Here is a 21661-nt window from a genome sequence, read left to right as displayed (position 1 = left end):
CTCTCGCCCCCACCTACCATCAATGAATCATGTCAATGCGGAGCTATACGGCATGCCCCCAGAGGCTCCACAGTTGTGTCAGAGCCTCCGACCACAAATCCACATCAAGCATACATTGGCTTGAGAGGCCGAGGGCAAAGGAAAGGTAGAGTGATTTGTTTGGACACATGTTCAAGCAATCAAGGAAAAACTATAAATGCGTCATCTTTCTAAATGAATACCTCATGATCAATACAATGGCCAATAGCCTATTCAGCTATTCATTATGTCCACTAGAAAGCAACCTATTCATTGGAGGAAGAGAAGTCAATGTTTGGCTTTTTCAGTGGCTTGATATAACACATATCGGCTGAGAAAAGTGGATTATAACAGGGAAGTAATTGATACTGTAGACCTACATAATGTTGTTTGAACCAGTTATGAGAGAATGAATGGGTAAGGCCATCACTACACTTATTTTGGTCATGCATCCCTGTCGGGAGACAAGGCTTCTAGGTTGGGGGGGTCATAAAGGTGTCACTTAAACCCCGAGGTGGACTAGGTCAGATTGTTTATTAACTAAATCAATCCATCAAATTATGCCAATAGTGTTTTAACATTGCAAAATCAAATTTATATAGCCCTTCTTACATCAGCTGATATATCAAAGTGCTGTACAGAAACCCAGCCTAAAACCCCAAACAGCAAGCAATGCAGGTGTAGAAGCACGGTGGCTAGGAAAAACTCCCTAGAAAGGCCAAAACCTAGGAAGAAACCTAGAGAGGAACCAGGCTATGAGGGGTGGCCAGTCCTCTTCTAGCTGTGCCGGGTGGAGATTATAACAGAACATGGCCAAGATGTTCAAATGTTCATAAATGACCAGCATGGTCAAATAATAATAATCACAGTAGTTGTCGAGGGTGCAACAAGTCAGCACCTCAGGAGTATATGTCAGTTGGCTTTTCATAGCCGATCATTGAGAGTATCTCTACCGCTCCTGCTGTCTCTAGAGAGTTGAAAACAGCAGGTCTGGGACAGGTAGCACGTCCGGTGAACAGGTCAGGGTTCCATAGCCGCATGCAGAACAGTTGAAACTGGAGCAGCAGCACGGCCAGGTGGACTGGGGACAGCAAGGAGTCATCATGCCAGGTAGTCCTGAGTCATGGTCCTAGGGCTCAGGTCCTCCGAGAGAGAGAAAGAAAGAGAGAATTAGAGAGAGCATACTTAAATTCACACAGGACACCGAATAAGACAGGAGAAATACTCAGATATAACAGACTGACCCTAGCCCCCCGACACAAACTACTGCAGCATAAATACTGGAGGCTGAGACAGGAGGGGTCAGGAGACACTGTGGCCCCATCCGATGATACCCCCGGACAGGGCCAAACAGGCAGGATATAACCCCACACACTTTGCCAAAGCACAGACCCCGCACCACTAGAGGGATATCTTCAGCCACCAACTTACCATCCTGAGACAAGGCCGAGTATAGCCCACAAAGATCTCTGCCACGGCACAACCCAAGGGAGGGGGGGGCGCAAACCCAGACAGGAAGACCACGTCAGCGACTCAACCCACCCCTCCTAGGGACAGCATGGAAGAGCACCAGTAAGCCAGTGAATATGCTACAGGGTTTAAATTCAAATGATTGTCATTCATCTCTTGGCAAATAGCCTAAAAAGTGTCAGGTCAGTTTAAAATCAGTCTTCAGGTGTTTTGTGTTGTGTTCCTTCCTGGCTCTTACACAACTAATTCTCAAGTCATGTGCCTTCCTGGAACTGTCCTGATGGAACAGGTTTACTACAGGACAACTTTCTCTTACTGGAGCCAAGTTGTTCTCTTGGCTGTTGAAACAAGACTTTCTACACATCTGTAATTCTACCAACTTTAACCTAGCTCCATCTTGACGATTACCGTAATCAACAATGAACAGAAGACACGCAGTTGACAACACATTCAAGATAAATGCATGAGGCACAAAGAGTTTATCAAAATATGAGCTTTTTAATTTTCCAGTCACACACCAAAAAAGTTGCATTAGTGTCAGAAGAAAAAGCTGACCGCTCAGATGTTTTTGAACACCGCAAAGGAGTCACTTCATCTTCTGTAACGTATAGAAGGTCCCTTTCAAACATGAACATTTGAACAACAAACATCCACTTCCATCCCAAATAAAAAATAGTATGTACATTCAAGTAAATTCAAGTTTCTGTAATGCAAATAAATAGGTGCTTTTGTGTACACAACAAAATCCAAAAGAGAAGACCCAGTCTCTTGCAGAAGGCATTCCATGTTGAAATTGAGTGGTGAGGGGTTTCAGGTGGTGGTGAGGGTTTTCAGGTGGTGGTGAGGGTGGTAGGGAGTGAGACTTAGTCCATGTGTCGGTGAGTGAGGGGCCAGGTAGGGGTCTTCTCATGCTGCTCGCCTCCTTGTTGGCACCTCCTGGAGGGGACCGCGGTGGCCCCCATATAGCTTGGCTGCCCTCGACTCAAAGGCGTTCACCATCTGCTTCACCACCTTGTCAAAGAACAGGGTGGCCAGCTGGGAGTGCAGCGGGGACCTGAACTCGAAGGATACCTGAAGAGTGAAGGGGAGGAAATAATAAGTACACTCAAATTCCATGCTGCTGACACAAGTTTACCTATCCATCTGAGGAATATTGTTTCCTTTGAAAACAGTGCTCATACCCAAAATGAGGGACCACCATCTGTATTCCTGTTAAGAGAATTTTGTTCTCAAGGTACATAACCCAATTTAATTACATTACTCAGTCTGAAAACCAGAATTTGTAAGATCCTGGTCGAATGAAACAGACGGAGGCCCAGCTAAAACAGTCAAAGGTTTATTCACGGGCACGTTCTAAAGTCAAGAATACAAAACAATTCATTTTATACTGACTTCACGCCCACACATTCACACAACCATACGCACAAACAGATGCACACACATGTCCTGCTACCCAGCCGACAGAGATTAGTGACCTTGTCCTTGACACGTACTCCCTGTTCTCTCCCAAATCTCTAGTCAGGTCGGCACCAAGCTCAGACAGTCTGTGTTTAAAATACCATAAAGACATGTTGTCTTTACCCTAAGTCTGACTAGACTACACATTTACTGATTATGATTTTATACATTCTAATCACTTCCATACAATTATATGTTTCAGGGTGGAATATTCTAATCATTCAATTAACCGATAATTCTCACCTATCAATTCCTGATTTAATGGCTGGCTGACAGACAGACAATGAACTCATTCCATTCCGCACTATTCATTATTCCTGCCAAGTCATCCTAAGGCCTTTCTTAAATGAGGCCGTCCAAAAGACAGTCTCCATCTCCCACTACAGGTAACCTGTCCCAATATCTGGGTCACGAAGTTCCTGACAGGGAGTAGAGAGGGAGAGATATCCCTATGACCTCTCTGGTCAGCTATGTGAAGAGGCTAGGAACACTAACAACTACTGGATATAAATAAAACCTAAATTGCCTTTACTCAACTTCTTCCTTCCAAAAAAAGTATCTTTATAGGTTGAGAGAAGTGCAAGGCCTGGTGTAAAACTAGCCCCCTGGCAGGCAATTTGATCTCAAGCCCTTAAGTTCATTAGTAATCACTCATGTTCGCGTGAACACCGACGTAACATTCATAAATGTTAACTACACTAAGATGACGTGTACTTCAGTGGGCTATTATCTGACCTTGCTGACTTTAAGGTCTCAGGCTGACACCAACTGAAAGTGAACTGTGCTGGTGGACAAAATGGTGGTACTCACATGGAAGTTGATGTTGCAGGAGTCTGGTTGGTCCTCGGCTGCAGGTGCAAACCTCCATATCGTCTCCAGGTGGCTGAAGAGGGATCCGTCTGTACACACGGCCTGTGAGACAACACGCACACTCATTACACACTGCTCTTGTCCAGGACATGGCCCCAGACAAAGCCTCTCTAATCCTTGCTCTATGGACGTAGGAGCACAATGTTAGCAGCTAGGTGATCAAAAAAAACTATTTAGTATTTATCCCCTAGGAGGATCTAATCAATGTATTACAGACGATTTAACCCATTCAGCCAGTCCCATAGTACATTTGAATCCCACAAATTACAGTACTGAAATCTCACATGATATGCCTTCAGAAAGTACACACCCCTTGACTGTTTCCACATTTTGTTGTGTTACAGCCTGAATTTAAAATGAATTACATTGGGATTGTGTCACTGGCCAACACACACAAAACCCCATAATGTCAAAGTAGAATTAAGTTTAGAAATGTGTACAAATTTATAAAAACGTAAAGCTGAAATGTCTTGAGTCAATAAGTATTCAACCCCTTTGTTACAGCAAGCCTAAATAAGTTCAGGAGTAAAAATGTTGCTAAACAAGTCACATTAGTTGCATGGACTCACTGTGTGCCATAGTGTTTAAGGGAACCTATTGGTAGATGGGTAAAAAAATAAAAATAAGCAGACATTGAATATCCCTTTGAGCATGGTTTTGTTATTAATTACATTTTGGATGACGTATCAAATCAAATGTTATTTGTCACATACACATGGTTAGCAGATGTTAATGCGAGTGTAGCGAAATGCTTGTGCTTCTAGTTCCGACAATGCAGTAATAACCAACGAGTAATCTAACCTAACAATTCCACAACTACTACCTTATACACACAAGTGTAAAGGGATAAAGAATATGTACATAAAGATATATGAATGAGTGATGGTACAGAACGGCATAGGCAAGATGCAGTAGATGGTATAGAGTACAGTATATCCATATGAGATGAGTAATGTAGGGTATATAAACATAAAGTGGCATAGTTTAAGTTTAAAGTTTAAGTTTAAAGGCATAAGCATAGTTTAAAGTGGCTAGTGATACATGTATTACATAAAGATGGCAAGATGCAGTAGATGATAGAGTATCATATACATATGAGATGAGTAATGTAGGGTTTGTGAACATTATATTAAGTGGCATTGTTTAAAGTGGCTAGTGATACATTTTTACAATACAAAGATACAGGTGTCCTTCCTAACTCAGTTGCCAGAGAGGAAGAGAACCGCTCAGGGATTTCACCATGAGTCTAATGGTGACATTAAAACAGAGAGTTTAATGGCTGTGATAGGAGAAAACAGACAATGGATCAACAACAGTGTAGTTACTCCACAATATTAACATAATTGACAGAGTAAAAATAAGGAAGCCTGTACAAAATAAAATATTCCAAAACTTGCATCCTGTTTGCAATAAGGCACTAAAGTAAAACTGCAAAAAGTGGCAAAGAAATCAATTTTATGTCCTGAATACAAAGGGTTGTGTTTGCCCCAAAACATAACACATCACTGTGAACTACTCTACATATTTTCAAGCATGGTGGTGGCTGCATTATGTTATGAGTATGCTTGTCATTGGCAAGGACTAGTGAGTTGTTTAGGATAAAAAATAAACAGAATAGAGCTAAGCACAGACAAAATCCTACAGGAAAACCTGGTTGTCTGCTTCCCAACAGACACAGAAAAAAATTCACAAAATTCAGCATGACAATAGCATAAAACGCAAGGCCAAAGAAGACAGTGAATATTCCTGAGCGGCAGAGTTACAGTTTGACTTAAAAATCGGCTTGAAAATCTATGGCAAAACTTGGAAATGGCTGTCTAGCAATGATCAACAACCAACTTGACAGAGCTTGAAGAATTAAAAAAAATAATGTGCAAATATTGTACAATCCAGGTGTGCAAAGCTCTTAGATTTACCCAGAAAGACTCACAGCTGTAATCACTGCCAAAAACGATTCTAACATATGTTGACATAAAAATGAAATACAGAAATATATAATTTATCAATTTGCAAAAATATCATGTTTTCACTTTGTTATTATGGGGTATTCTGTGTAGATGGGTAAGAATTATTATTTTTATCCGTTTTGAATTCAGATTGTAACAAAATGTGGAATAAGTCAAGGGGTATGAATACTTTCTGAAGGCACTCTAAATAGGGCACAATTTCCATATTGATACAGGATGTCTACCCTCTCCTTGCTATAAACCGTGTTGTACAATGTTATCCGGGCTTACCCTGACTTGGTGGTTTGGGACAACCGTGACCTCCGAGGTGTAACGCTCCACGATGGGAGGGAACCCAATCTCCAGCTGGGCCCGGACATCCCCGTTCCTTCCCTTCACGACCCGGGACTTCTTACACCAAGGGACAAAGTGCTGGTACTGGTCCACACTGGCCACCACACTGTACATCTGCTCTGGAGTGTACCTGGATGGGGAAGGAGAGGGGGATCAAGAAGATGCTCAAAGGACTACTCATGTACACTTGAAAAATAATAAGTCAGGAGTAAACATTGGACTGTGATATAGGAAAGATACAATATGCGCCGGTCTATTTCAATCCAACCACATGTTAACTGAAGGGTATTGAAGTTGAGAATAGGAAAGTGGGGCTTTAGAATCACCTCTGGTCAACAGGGGATGACAAGACAGAGGGGCAGAGAGGAGTTGTGTGTGTGATAATGTCTCACCCTAGTGTGCGGCTCTCAGAGTAATCCATCCTGCGGGCAGTGATGGAGGCAGCCAGGTTAATGAAGCTGCGGGAGGGTGTGGTTCGGAGGAGGGGGGAGGACAGCAGAAGGGTGGCACGCCGTGCTGACAGGGCCCCACAGCTGCCCAGGTGTCTGGGGGGAGGAGAAGAGGGAGAAAAATGTGTTAATCTTTGGTAAAGCATACTGGTCTTATGCTCACATAGGTTAAGTCACCTGCTGTGGTGATTTTTTTTTTTTAGATTGGAAAGATCTTTCCAAACTCCAGAATAAAAAAATAACAGTTTTAAAGTATCATAACAAAGACGATCTAAATTATTTTGTCCCAATTTGGTGAAAATAGTCTGGTTGTGTGTTTAAATCCCAGACTTAAAAACAATGAGATCAGATCAAGCCCTTTCAAAGAGCTCTATAACTTCCACTATGTAGTAGGCCTATCTAAAATGGTTACTGAACTCAGACAAATTTGTCGGATAAAGTAAGACACCTGCGGGGTATGAACAGAGCATGTTGACTGCACCGTGTGTAGGAGCCTAGAAGACCTGCCAGAGGGACCCCCTTCCCCTCTCAGTCCTGTGACTCAAGTGACTCAACATCTCACATTAGCCCGCTCAAAAAAACATTGCCATACAAAATAGCTCACTGCTTCAAATGAAACCCCCAACTTCTAGCCAAATTGATAGCCTTCCCTACATAGTCACCTAGGCCAGTCCTTCCTGAACTTTTTCACTCATGCCCCCATTGCCACGGGAAGATGTTTGCGGTGGTGTGAGCTGCAGATGGCTGTATCGCACCCCTAATACACGAGTAGTAAAGGCCTAAATATATGTTTTTAAGGGGGCCCTACTTCCCACGGATATGCATCCCCCCCTTTCATCATGAGGGAACATCTCCTGCCCCCCCCCCCCTTCAAATGTGTATTCTAAACATAATACAGAGGAATGATTGATTCTGCTGGTCAGAGTCTGGGAGACAGGTAGGCTGCCTCTTACTGGGGAGAGAAACAGACATTTTGGAGCCTACTGCCTGACATTCAGATAAACAGACATTTTCTAATTCTGTAGCCTAATGTACGCCAATATAGGACAAACCGTTAACAATCGCGAGATGTGCATCTTGTCACTTCGCAATAGAAACTTTCTCCATTTAGATATTTTTTTCTTCTTCCATAATTCTTAACATGTTCAATTGTACTGCACTATTATTTGTTCCAAATTAGCTCAGGATTTTACCAAACTTTATTTGTAACCGGAAATCCATCTAAATTCTCTACATTTTCTTTTTTTTCTTATTTTGTTAGTTTATCATCTACCTCTCTGCTGCCCCCCTGCAAACCCTAGTCTCAGATTTAAAACATTATTTTATGTTAAAAAAAATGATTGCCGTTCTATTCAACCATTGTGAAAAATAAATAAGCCACAGGCTACAGTTGGTGAATGATCCAAACAGCCTACACGCCGCCGGTTTTCGTAAACATGCTGGAGGATCGCTCACCGGCATTTTTGCACTTACCTGATATTTGTTCTGTTGGGATTTCCTCGTATAACTTTTGAAGAGTGTACTTCAGACATCTCAACCAGTGCCCGGAAAAGAAGAGGGGTGGTTTTGATGGCCATGCTAGATGTTTGTGGAAATGCAAATTCTCAAAAGTTTGAAGAGAAGCGTTTACTCCCCGGCTTTGTCCAAGGTCTGCTATAAAATCATGTGTCACTCAGGTTGCATAAATTGGACCAATAATGTGTGACGTGGAGGGGGGGGTCTATGTCAGACAACCAATCGGAAGGAAAGATAGGAGTGTTATAGGCTATTGAGTATTCAGGATAGATCAATCAGTCATCATGCTATAAATTCCCATACAGACCATTCATTATTTTGGGTAGTTTCACACGCACGCACGCACTCTCATTCCAGTTGCCTACTGCAGGTATGAAAACTATTTGCGCGATCAGTTTTCGATATCGCTCATTTGCACTTCACGTCAATGATATCATGTCAGCGTGTGGGACTGTGGGTCAATTAACCTTGTCGGAGTGGGCGCCCTGATTCTAGTTTGTGAGCTAGGCAGGCTACTGCCTGGGAAGGTCTCCCACTCAGAAGTACGAGATGGGGACGGGGGTAGGTTGACCTCAGGTCTCCCCACTGGAAGCCCGAGGTAGGGGGATCGGGTGAATCTATCAAATAGCGCACCTCTAACTTTGTACAGTACAAATGCAATTAGTAAAATCAGTCACACTAGGAAATGCAACCAAATAAACCACAATTCATTCATAATACTGTGAATATATAGTTCCACAGACATGTTGTTGCATTTTTTCTGGTTTGTGCGAAATCGTAAAGAATAATATAAAACCAGTCTGCACACCACCAAGGTGAATTGGTTTAGTCTTGACTCTTGGTTGACAGTGTTGGGGGATGGGCAATGTATTGATGCTCGAGTGAAAATCAACAAAAAATGGTTTCTATTCGTCTTTGTTATTTCTTTTTGATATGTATTAGTCTTATTTTTGTATATAATTTTTATATTTTTAAATTATGTTATTTATTTGTGGTGTTCCAAATGTCTGAATAAAAATTACAGTTAGTGCAGAATGGTGCTTTTTGGGGGAGGAGGCTGAAGGGGGGTTCGCCCGGGGAGCCATACAAGCTAGTCACTGGGCTGGACATAAGTAAAAGTGGCTGGGCCAAAATTTTCCAGTAAAAATACTGCACAAATTCCCCCCCAACATATTTAAGTGAAAAATTGTGCAATCACATTACATAATTTAACACACAACACAGGATAAATGTGACCAGGAAACACCACAAATTTCCCTTGACAAACGAGCCCGTTATTATTGCAAAGTAGTCCGCGCAAGTGCACAACTACACAACCGCTTACAACATAATGAAATATACAACATGTCTATCAACTACATATTCAGAGAGAGAGAGAAGAGGAGGAGAGAAGAAAAGGAAGGAAGGAAGAATAGAATAGAAAGCCCTGAATGTGTTTTCATTCAGCCCAAAAGAGCACAATTTTTACCATTTGAAAACAGCCACACACAATACAATAGAAAGCCGTTAGGGTTATACCATGAACTGTATGGCTGGTATGAAATTAATAGCTCACTTTGAATAAGCAAACACTACAGTAAGGTCACTCGGGCATAAAAAACATGAAATCATTATACATAATTCATGTATGACTAGCTCACTTGAATCAGCAAACATAAACTTGGCCTACCAAAGCAGGCATGAAAACATGAAATCATCATACATGGCCTAATATCGGGTATGAATTGTCACAACCTGATCTGTTTCACCTGTCCTTGTGCTTGTCTCCACTCCCCTCCAGGTGTCGCCCATCTTCCCCATTATCCCCTGTGTATTTATACCTGTGTTCTCTGTCTGTCTGTGGCAGTTTGTCTTGTTTGTCAAGTCAACCCAAGTGATTCTCTCAGCCCCTGCTTTCCCCCAGCATCTCTTTTTTTCTCACCCTCCTGGTTTTGTCCCTTGCCTGTTCTGCCACTGAGGCCGCCTGCCTGAGCCTGCCTGACGTCCTGTACCTTGTGCTCCTCTGGATTACTGACTCCTGACTGCTCTTGACCTGTCTTTTGCCTGCCCCTGTAGGATTATTAAACTGTTTATTCGACGTTGTCTGCATCTGGGTCTTACCTTCAAACCTGATAGTACGAACTGGACATGACTGACCCAGCAGACCCGGACCAGCTGCGCAACACCATCTCCTCCCAAGGAGCCACCATCGGTAGGCACAAAGAATTGCTTCGTGGCCTTATGGAAGGGGTCCAAACGTTGGCTGAACGTCATAACCGGGCGTTGGACATTTTGCTGCCGCAATTCCGCGGGTTGTCTGGGAGGCAGCCTACCACGGTGGTAACCCCACAGCCCCTCAGTAACTCAGCTGTGAGCAGCGCCGTCTCATCAGTCACTCCACCTTCTCGGGAGCCCTGCTTATCTCCTCCGGAACGCTTCAATGGAGAGTCGAGCAGCTGTTGGGCGTTCCTAGCTCAATGTGCCCTCATCTTCGAGCTTCAGCCCTCCTCCTTCCCCTCAGATCGCTCCAAGATAGCCTCCCTCATCACCCTGATGTCAGGGAGGGTTCTCATCTGTGCTACTGCTGTATGGGAACAACAGCCGGCCATATGCGTTAGCGTGGAGGGGTTCGTGGGAGAGGTGAAGAAGGTTTTTGATGCCCCGTTCTCCGGGAGAGAAGCTGCACGTAAGATAATCCAGCTTCAGCAGGACTCCCGCATTGTGGCCGACTATGCGGTGGATTTCCGCACGTTGACAGCGGAGAGTGCTTGGAACCAGGAAGCGCTGTTCGATATGTTCCTACACGGCGTCTCGGAGGAGTTACCTACGGATCTCGATTCCCTTATCGCTTTGACCATCCGAATGGCTGGGCGAAAACGGGAACGACGGAAGGAGAGAAAATTCGATTAAGCTCGCTCGTCCAGGGATTCCACCTTGCCTCAGAGTCATCCTGGAAGTCCCCGGCGATCCCGTTGCCGAGAGTCACCGAAGACGGCAGAGTCACCGCTTCCCAAGTCTATGCAACTATGCAGAGCTGGGCTGTTACCAGCAGAATGGCAACACAGGATCAACACACAGAGTTGTCTGTATTGCGGGACTTTGGGTAATTTTGTGGCGTCTTGTCCTTTAAAAGACCAGGCTCACCGGTAGGAGCGAGTACTCTGGTGGGTCATATGGGAAACCTTTCTGCTTCCCTTGCTCGCACCCCTTTTCATGCCATTCTGCTGTGGGAAAACCAGTCTAAATCTCGCCGGGTCCTCATTGACTCTGGGGCCGATGAGAGCTTTTTGGACGCTACCCTGGCTTCCAAGCTGAACATCCCCACTCAGCCCCTCTCCATTCCCATGGATGTTAGAGCGCTGGATGGTTGCTCTATAGGCCGGGTCACTCATAATACCACTCCCATAAACCTACGGGTGTCAGGGAATCACAGCGAGACTATTCAATTTCTGCTCAAGTCTCCTCAGATTCCTGTGGTTTTGGGATTCTCCTGGCTCCCCTCATCAACTGGTCTACGGGTGCCATCATGGGCTGGAGTCCGTTCTGCCACGCCCATTGTCTGAAGTAAGCGCAGCCCGCTCCGGGACGGCTTCCTGTGGGCTCGGAAGGTGCCCCGGACCTCTCCACCATCCCTGCGGAATACCAGGACCTCCGGGAGGTGTTCAGCAAAGCCTGGGCCACGTCGCTTCCACCGCACCGACCCTATGACTGCGGGATTGACCTTCTCCCTAGCACCACGTCACCCCGGGGATGTCTGTACTCTCTGTCGGTACCGGAGACTAAGGCTATGGAAACCTCCATTGGGGACTCCCTATCTACTGAATTTATCCATCCCTCTTCCTCTCCCACCGGCGCAGGGTTCTTCTTCGTGGAGAAAAAGGTGCATTGCACCTGTGCATTGACTACCGGGGACTCGATGACATTACGGTTAAGAACCATTACTTGCTACCACTCATTTCCTCGGCCTTTGAGCTGCTCCAGGGGGCCACTGTGTTTTCCAAGCTGGATCTACGGAAAGCCTACCACCTGGTGCGGACACGAGAGGGGGATGAGTGGAAGACTGCCTTCAAGACGGCCAGCGGCCACTACGAGTATCTGGCCATGCCTTTTGGCCTCACCAACGCCCCTCCTGTGTTCCAGGCTCTGGTAAATTATGTTCTCCGCGACATGTTGAACCGGTTCGTCTTCGTCTACATTGATGACATCCTCCCCCCCCCCCCCCCCCCCCCCCAAGAACACGTGGCAGGTTCTTCGATGCCTTATGGAGAATCAACTGTTTGTGAAGGCGGAGAAGTGCGAGTTCCATCGCGCCACCATCCCCTTTCTAGGTTACATCATCTCTGCTGGGAGTGTCCAGATGGATCCCGGGAAGGTGAGAGCGGTGGTGGATTGGCCTCAGCCTACATCCAGGGTGCAGCTGCAACATTTCCTGGAGTTTTCCACCCCCCTTTGTCTCCACCCCCCTTGACCTGTCTTTTGCCTGCCCCTGTTGGATTATTGAACTGTTGTTTATTCGTCGTTGCATGCATCTGGGTCTTACCTTCAAACCTGATATGAATACAGTAGCTCACTTTGAATCAAACACATATAGGCCTGGCCTACCAAGTCAGGCATGAAAACATTAGGCTAAATCATAAATAAACAGTATTCAGGTTGCCCTTTCTTGTGTTTCACGTTTTACAGCACAAGCCGTAGATGCCTAGGCTTGGTGTTGAAAATTTAGATTATTTAATCATACTGTAGTCCAAAGAGTCCTTTCAAAGGACAACAGGGCAGTCAGCACGCAAGATACGGCCTGTAGTGGAGAAGAGTCTCTCAACACTTCATGAAGTCATAGGAAGGGTGATGATGGCCCTGAGTAGTCTATTGACATTAGGGAAAATGTCAGGGCTGCAGCTGTGCAAAACTTAAATAAGGGATTGTAATTCCTGACCTCCCCCCAATCTAGCATCCTCAACAGAGATATGATAGTGATCACATGGGGCCAGCAGTGATTATTTCAGTGCATAAATCCTATACCCTGGCAGGCTGCTGCTCTCATTATTCCATACTGATCCTCCTGGAACCGGGTGTGCAGCTCAGTCAGACGATTTAGAATTTGTTGATCATATTTCGATATGAATTTATAAAAATCCCCAACCTTGGCTTTTTGATAAGTTTACATGACTTATGACTAGCTAGCTCTAGAATTGCAGGGGGGGGGTACCATATGATTGTGATACAACATTAGATCCCAGGAACCTCCTATGCATGGGTGGGCCAGTGTTCAATCTGGCAGGGCCTCTGCCCAGATAGGCCCTGCCATGGCTTTGCCTATGGTCACTGCCCCCCGCCCCCAATTGAATGGTCAAATTCCAATGCAGTGTCCTCAACACTGTCACAGTGATGCTCTTGTGGAGATTCAAAGTCCAAACCCACCATGCATGATGTGGGTGGGTGAGTGGGTGTTTCATGACGGAGGGGATGACTGAGACAGGAAGACGACCTGTCTGGTTATGATGCAAACCTGGACTTTGGTACGCTGTCTGGTACACTATCTCCAACTGTGGGTTCAAACAAACTCAGGGCAACTTGCAAATGATAGCAGGTTGACATGGGTCACATGACATGACCTACTGTACTGCAGGCTAGAAAAAAACATCCATATTGGTATTACCAAATTCAAAGGCCATAGGCCTATGTGCTATAAGTGGCATTCAGAATAACATTGCTTTAATCCACTATTTGATCAAAATAATTGTGGCTATGCTGTGTGTTGACCTCCCACATTAATTAATGTCCTATAGCTTAGGCTACTATGGTAGGTTAGGTCTGAGGCCATAGCTCGCTCTGTGCTGTAATGGTAGGTTAGGTCTGAGGCCATAGCTCGCTCTGTGCTGTAATGGTAGGTTAGGTCTGAGGCCATAGCTCGCTCTGTGCTGTAATGGTAGGTTAGGTCTGAGGCCATAGCTCGCTCTGTGCTGTAATGGTAGGTTAGGTCAGAGGCCATAACTTGCTCTGTGCTGTAATGGTAGGTTAGGTCTGAGGCCATAGCTCGCTCTGTGCTGTAATGGTAGGTTAGGTCAGAGGCCATAGCTCGCTCTGTGCTGTAATGGTAGGTTAGGTCAGAGGCCATAGCTCGCTCTGTGCTGTAATGGTAGGTTAGGTCTGAGGCCATAGCTCGCTCTGTGCTGTAATGGTAGGTTAGGTCTGAGGCCATAGCTCGCTCTGTGCTGTAATGGTAGGTTAGGTCTGAGGCCATAGCTCGCTCTGTGCTGTAATGGTAGGTTAGGTCTGAGGCCATAGCTCGCTCTGTGCTGTAATGGTAGGTTAGGTCTGAGGCCATAGCTCGCTCTGTGCTGTAATGGTAGGTTAGGTCTGAGGCCATAGCTCGCTCTGTGCTGTAATGGTAGGTTAGGTCTGAGGCCATAGCTCGCTCTGTGCTGTAATGGTAGGTTAGGTCTGAGGCCATAGCTCGCTCTGTGCTGTAATGGTAGGTTAGGTCTGAGGCCATAGCTCGCTCTGTGCTGTAATGGTAGGTTAGGTCAGAGGCCATAGCTCGCTCTGTGCTGTAATGGTAGGTTAGGTCAGAGGCCATAACTTGCTCTGTGCTGTAATGGTAGGTTAGGTCAGAGGCCATAGCTCGCTCTGTGCTGTAATGGTAGGTTAAGTCTGAGGCCATAGCTCGCTCTGTGCTGTAATGGTAGGTTAGGTCAGAGGCCATAGCTTGCTCTGTGCTGTAATGGTAGGTTAGGTCAGAGGCCATAACTTGCTCTGTGTTGTAATGGTAGGTTAGGTCAGAGGCCATAACTTGCTCTGTGCTGTAATGGTAGGTTAGGTCAGAGGCCATAGCTCGCTCTGTGCTGTAATGGTAGGTTAGGTCAGAGGCCATAACTTGCTCTGTGCTGTAATGGTAGGTTAGGTCAGAGGCCATAACTTGCTCTGTGCTGTAATGGTAGGTTAGGTCAGAGGCCATAGCTCGCGCTGTGCTGTAATGTTAGGTCAGAGGCCATAGCTCGCTCTGTGCTGTAATGGTAGGTTAGGTCAGAGGCCATAACTTGCTCTGTGCTGTAATGGTAGGTTAGGTCAGAGGCCATAGCTCGCTCTGTGCTGTAATGGTAGGTTCTTAGACTAGCGTTTGGCTCTTGGGTGTTAGAACCTCACACTGTATTTTACATAACCCACAGAGCGTAAAATAAGACCTAGTTTGCTCTGTTGAGTGGTGACATTTTGTGTCAGCTTTTTGTGCCAGTTTGGGATGGAACGAAACAGGAGCCTCAAGTGAGAGATATATTTGTCTTGAACTTTTTTCATAGGCTTTTAAAATGACAGTGTACAGTCGCGGTCAAAAGTTTTGAGAATGACACAAACATTTATTTTCACCAAGTCTGCTGCCTCAGTTTGTATGATGGCAATTTGAATATACTCCAGAATGTTATGAAGAGTGATCAGATGAATTCCAATTAATTGCAAAGTCCCTCTTTGCCATGCAAATGAACTGAATCCCCCAAAAACATTTCCACTGCATTTCAGCCCTGCCACAAAAGGACCAGCTGACATCCTGTCAGTGATTCTCTCGTTAACACAGGTGTGAGTGTTGACGAGGACAAGACTGGAGATCACTCTGTCATGCTGATTGAGTTTGAGTAACAGACTGGTTACTTGTTGGTGCTTGGAATCATTGTTCTTCCTCTGTCAACCATGGTTACCTGCAAGGAAACACGTGCCGTCATCATTGCTTTGCACAAAAAGGGCTTCACAGGCAAGGATATTGCTGCCAGTAAGATTGCACCGAAATCAACCATTTATCGGATCATCAAGAACTTCAAGGAGAGTGGTTCAATTGTTGTGAAGAAGGCTTCAGGGCGCCCAAGAAAGTCCAGCAAGCGCCAGGACCGTCTCCTAAAGTTGATTCAGCTGCGGGATCGGGGCACCATCCGTACAGAGCTTACTCAGGAATGGCAGCAGGCAGGTGTGAGTGCATCTGCACGCACAGTGAGGCGAAGACTTTTGGAGGATGGCCTGGTGTCAAGAAGGGCAGCAAAGAAGCCACTTCTCTCCAGGAAAAACATCAGGGACAGACTGATATTCTGCAAAAAGGTACAGGGATTGGACTGCTGAGGACTGGGGTAAAGTCATTTTCTCTGATGAATCCCCTTTCCAATTGTTTGGGGTATCCGGAAAGAAGCTTGTCCGGAGAAGACAAGGTGAGCAGTACCATCAGTCCTGTGTCATGCCAACAGTAAAGCATCCTGAGACCGTTCATGTGTGGGGTTGGCTCACTCGCAATTTTGCCTAAGAACACAGCCATGAATAAAGAATGGTACCAACACATCCTCCGAGAGCAACTTCTCCCAACCATCCAGGAACAGTTTGGTGACGAACAATGCCTTTTCCAGCATGTTGGAGCACCTTGCCATAAGGCAAAAGTGATAACTAAGTTGCTCGGGGAACAAAACATCGATATTTTGGGTCCATGGCCAGGAAACTCCCCAGACCTTAATCCCATTGAGAACTTGTGGTCAATCCTCAAGAGGCGGGTGGACAAACAAAACCACACAAATTCTGACAAACTCCAAGCATTGATTATGCAAGAATGGGCAGCCATCAGTCAGGATGTGGCCCAGAAGTTAATTGACAGCATGCCAGGGCGGATTGCAGAGGTCTTGAAAAAGAAGGGTCAGCACTGCAAATATTGACTCTTTGCATCAACTTCATGTAATTGTCAATAAAAGCCTTTGACACTTATGAAATGCTTTTAATTATACCTCAGTATTCCATAGTAACATCTGACAAAAATATCTAAAGACACTGAAGCAGCAAATTTTGTGGAAATTAATATTGGTCTCATTCTCAAAACTTTTGGTCACGACTGTACCTCATTGTTTTCATTAGACTCAAATTCAACGTTTTTTTTAAAACAATTTGACCATTGTTCACAACTATATATGGCCTTCACATAGGAGACAAAACAAACCACCACTTACAGTGACGTCTTTACGCTTTAGAGACATTATCATCAGTCACCTGGCTGTATGTTTTACGTAGTTTATAGGCTTATCCATCATTCAAATCAGGAACCGTATCAACAAGCCAACACGATGTATAGGATTACAGTATATGTCACCTGGTGGACAAAATAAAGAACATCTGTTGACTCATGTTGGATCATGTGAGAAACACTTCAGTAATATTTACAGTAAATCAGTGAGTAACACAGCTTATGACACATGAACAGGTTAAACAGGGGTGTTGATGAGGAGCTTGTATGCGGTCTCTTGGAGGTTGAAATCTCCTCCTTCAAACTGAAATAGTTGTCATCAGATTTCACGAGTCACAACATGGACCTTAACCAGAACCACAAAGACTGAAATGTACCTCCTTAGGAACAGAACATTGTATGTATGTATGTATGTATGTATGTATGTGTGTGCGTGTGTGTGCGAACAGACGTTCATATGCTTTGTTTGTGTTCAACTGTTTGTCACTTTGTAGCAATGTTTGGAGAGGAAGGACAGAGAACCTCTTCTGTTTTTCCTCTGGGTTAGAGGTATTTCAAACATGTCCATGAAACAGGTCACAGAGCTAGAAAATCACATGAGGGAGAAAGTCTGTACATAGTTCAATGTCAGAACGTTGTGAACTGGCAGGGAAAACATACTGTGTTGGGGAGAAGTGAACTACACTTTGTTCAAACTACATTTTGCAGTAGCTTGGTGGTAGTTGAATTTAATTCAAATATTGGTAGTGTTATTGACTGTTTTTTACCATGTGGTGGTGTAGCAACTGTAACTACTGTAAACTACACACTACCTCTTTTGCAAAAATTAAATTAAATATGGGTGCAGTAGGCAAGAATTTCCTTTGTTTTTTTTTACATCATACCTGTCTAATTCTCACTTGAAACATAGTTTTGTGTAAAATACACTAAATTAGACATTCTGTTGTGACTCCAGAGTGATCTGCTCTTGCAATTTGTCATCTATGACATTTAGATATGATAATTTATCACAAAGTAGTTTGGATGTAGTGAACTACTTTGTCAAAGTAACTTTTGTTAAGTAAAATACATTTTTGTTAAAGGTGGCTTAACTTCTTCCAGTGTGAAGTAATTGTTTGCTCAACACTACTAATGATTGACACAAACAATGAAATACAAGAACAGTTTCTCTCATACAGTGTCACGACTTCCGCCGAAGTCGGTCCCTCTCCTTGTTCGGGCGGCGTTTGGCGGTCGACGTCATCGGTCTTCTAGCCATCGCCGATCCACCTTTCATTTTCCATTTGTTTTGTCTTGTCTTCCCACACACCTGGTTTCAATTCCATCATTACATGTTGTTTATTTAACCCGCTGTTCCCCCCATGTCCTTGTCCAGAATTGTTTATTGTAGTCCTTGTGCACGTTATGCTGGTGTGTAACGGGTTTTGTTTACCCATTCATTTATTGTTCTGTTTACGGTGGTTTTATTTATTAAACTGTGCCGTTATAAATCAGTTTTTGCTCTCCTGCGCCTGACTTCTCTGCCGCCAGTACGCACCCTCTACATACAGACAGAACATGATAAATGCCTTAACGGGATCGATTTGACAACAGCCAGTGAAAGTGCAGGGCGCCAAATTCAAACAACAGAAATCTCATAATTAAAATTCCTCAAACATACAAGTCTTATACACCATTTTAAAGATAAACTTGTTGTTAATCCCACCACAGTGTCCGATTTTAAAAAGGCTTTACGACGAAAGCATACCATGTGATTATGTTAGGTCAGCGCCAAGTCACAGAAAAACACAGCCATTTTTCCAGCCAAAGAGAGGAGTCACAAAAAGCAGAAATAGAGATCAAATAAATCACTAACCTTTGATGATCTTCATCAGATGACACTCATAGGACTTCATGTTACACAATACATGTATGTTTTGTTCGATAAAGTTCATATTTATATCCAAAAATCTCAGTTTATATTGGCGCGTTATGTTCAGTAATGTTTTGCTTCCAAAACAACCGGTGATTTTGCAGAGAGCTCATCATAAAAAAAATACTCATCATAAATGTTGATGAAAATACAAGTGTTATACACTTATTTGTTCGATAATGTCCATCATTTATGTCCAAATACCTCCTTTTTGTTCGCACGTTTAGTTTACAAATCCAAATTCAAGAGGCGCAGGCACTTAATCCAGACAAAAAGTCCAAAAAGTTATATTACAGTTCGTAGAAACATGTCAAACAATGTATAGAATCAATCTTTAGGATGTTTTTAACATAAATCTTCAATAATATTCCAACTGGAGAATTCCTTTGTCTTTAGAAAGGAAAAGGAACGCAGGTAACTCTCACGGGGGCACGCCTGACTGAGCTCATGACATTCTGCCAGACACCTGACTCAAACAGCTCTTATTCTCTCCCCCTTCACAGTAGAAGCCTGAAACAAGGTTCTAAAGACTGTTGACATCTAGTGGAAGCCTTAGGAAGTGCAATCGGACCAAATTTTACACTGTATATTGGATAGGCAAAGACTTGAAAACGTACAAACCTCAGATGTCCCACTTCCTGGTTGGATTTTTTCTCAGGCTTTTGCCTGCCATATGAGTTCTGTTATACTCACAGACATCATTCAAACAGTTTTAGAAACTTCAGAGTGTTTTCTATCCAAATCCACTAATAATATGCATATCTTAGCTTCTGGGCCTGAGTAGCAGGCAGTTTACTCTGGGCACCTTATTCATCCAAGCTACTCAATACTGCCCCCCAGCCATAAGAAGTTAACTGAAAAGTATCACATGTGGTTTCTTGCAATAGCCGTCTCTGACTTTAAGGAATATTTCTCTAAAAACTGTGATTCCTACAAAACGTGTCCAGAGTTTTGGTCAACTCCGTCAGATTTGTCTAAAATCCTAAATGAATCCGAATTTAACAGAGTCAGCTATACCATGATATTCCCTTCTTCATCTCCTGATTAACCGTAGTGTGACAAGACCACCCATGATCTGAAAAGTTCTCTAGTTTTGATAGATTTAAACAAACAATATTGATATCACCATGGTCACAACCATAACCGGTCAACTCCATATCCATTATATATTAAGATGGAATATGAATTTTGGTTGAAATACGTAGGCTTTAGAGTCATAAAATAACTGAGAAAAAACTAAATTGGTATTTTGTATAACACTTGAATGAAGAAGAAAAGAAGCTATAACTCCGTAAAATGTCAATTCGGTCAGATTTTTTGTCCAACATCAACTCTGTCGGAGTGCTGAAATGGTAGAATGGTTATATTTTGTTGTGGATTGTTAAATTAATTATTTACTATGTTTTACAAATGTTTGTATTCGACTTATATTTTTAAAGACAAGAATATGTCTGTTTTGAGTTTCTGTCGTCAACTCTGTCAGTGGCTTGTCAACTCCGTCACTGATTGCTAACCCACTTAATATAGATTTTCTTTGTAAATATTCTGAAGAAATATGTTCATCGTTGTCCTGCAATATATGTCAACTATTGAAGTACAGTACTTTCTGTGCTTGTTATGCTGGTGAATGAGGACCCAAAAGCGACGTAATAGAAACAGAGTCTTTATTCCAGTATTAAACAAACAATGATTCTCCTGGATATTATCAAAGGTAAATCCAAAACAGGAAACTGAAATCCTCTCGTCAGTAGAGAGGAACGACTGGAGACGCGACCACAGACTGCAGGTCGCTTCAGGAAGGCACAGGCCGTAGCTGACATAGACACCTGCTCACACGCAGCATCTGAAGAAGGCAAAAACACGACAGGGCGGAACAAGGACACAGAACAGCAAACATCAAACAAGAATCCGACAAGGACAGAAGCGGAAAACAGAGGAAGAAATAGGGACTCTAATCAGAGGGCAAAATAGGGGACAGGTGTGAAAGAGTAAATGAGGTCGTTAGGAGAATGAGAAACAGCTGGGAGCAGGAACGGAACGATAGAGAGAGAGAGCGAGAGAGGGAGAGAGGGAGGGGGAGAGAGAGGGATAGAAAGAGGGAAAGAACCTAATAAGACCAGCAGAGGGAAGCACAGGGACAAGACATGATGATCAAAGACAAAACATGACAGTGCTAGACATCCTATATAAATCTTGTTTTATGTTCTGAATTTAGAAAAACGTGTCAAAATGCTAACACAATTAGCCTTGGAACATTATACAGTAGTATAAAACAAAAACAAAATACATTTGGAGTTTTCTATTACGTATTTGAATAATCTAATGTTAGAATGAAACAATCAAGGCCCTTAAACGCATGTTGGACAATAATAATAAATAAATAATAAATAAAATGCCTTTTATGGTGTCTGACTAAGTTGAGATAAATCCAGTTAGGTGCATTTTATGAAAAAGGTTTTAGTTAGGAGGTTGTTCATTTATATTGTGTGGTAGCTGATACTTTGGTTTATGAACAGTTATATTTCAAATGTTGTTAATATTAAGAAAAATACTTGTAAAAGAAAAGTTGGGATTGTCTCGTCTTTCAAGAATCCTTGAGAGACAAATTCACCTCACTCTCAAATGAGTAGTACTGCTAGGTTTCACACAGTCAAATGTAACAATAACTACATTTTTAATAAAGAACTGTATGAAGGATACATTTGTGACA

The 21661-nt window shown here is 43.5% G+C and overlaps 1 protein-coding gene across 1 annotated transcript; it reads right to left on the bottom strand.

The window, feature by feature from the left end:
- Positions 1-1963: 1963 nt before the first annotated feature.
- On the bottom strand, positions 1964-8233 carry LOC120034154 (coenzyme Q-binding protein COQ10 homolog, mitochondrial-like). The gene is made up of 5 exons (XM_038980604.1): positions 8039-8233; positions 6509-6661; positions 6054-6246; positions 3757-3858; positions 1964-2559 (listed from the first exon to the last, which is right to left on the bottom strand). The coding sequence occupies exons 1-5, from the start codon at positions 8140-8142 to the stop codon at positions 2395-2397; spliced, it is 717 nt and encodes a 238-aa protein (XP_038836532.1). The 5' UTR covers positions 8143-8233; the 3' UTR covers positions 1964-2394.
- Between the last annotated feature and the right edge of the window lie 13428 nt (positions 8234-21661).

Source organism: Salvelinus namaycush, chromosome 41 (genome assembly GCF_016432855.1).
Source record: "Salvelinus namaycush isolate Seneca chromosome 41, SaNama_1.0, whole genome shotgun sequence".
In the NCBI taxonomy this organism is placed as follows: domain Eukaryota; kingdom Metazoa; phylum Chordata; class Actinopteri; order Salmoniformes; family Salmonidae; genus Salvelinus; species Salvelinus namaycush.
The sequence above is the reverse complement of the archived record's forward strand: the minus strand, read 5'-3'. Positions and strand labels throughout refer to the sequence as shown.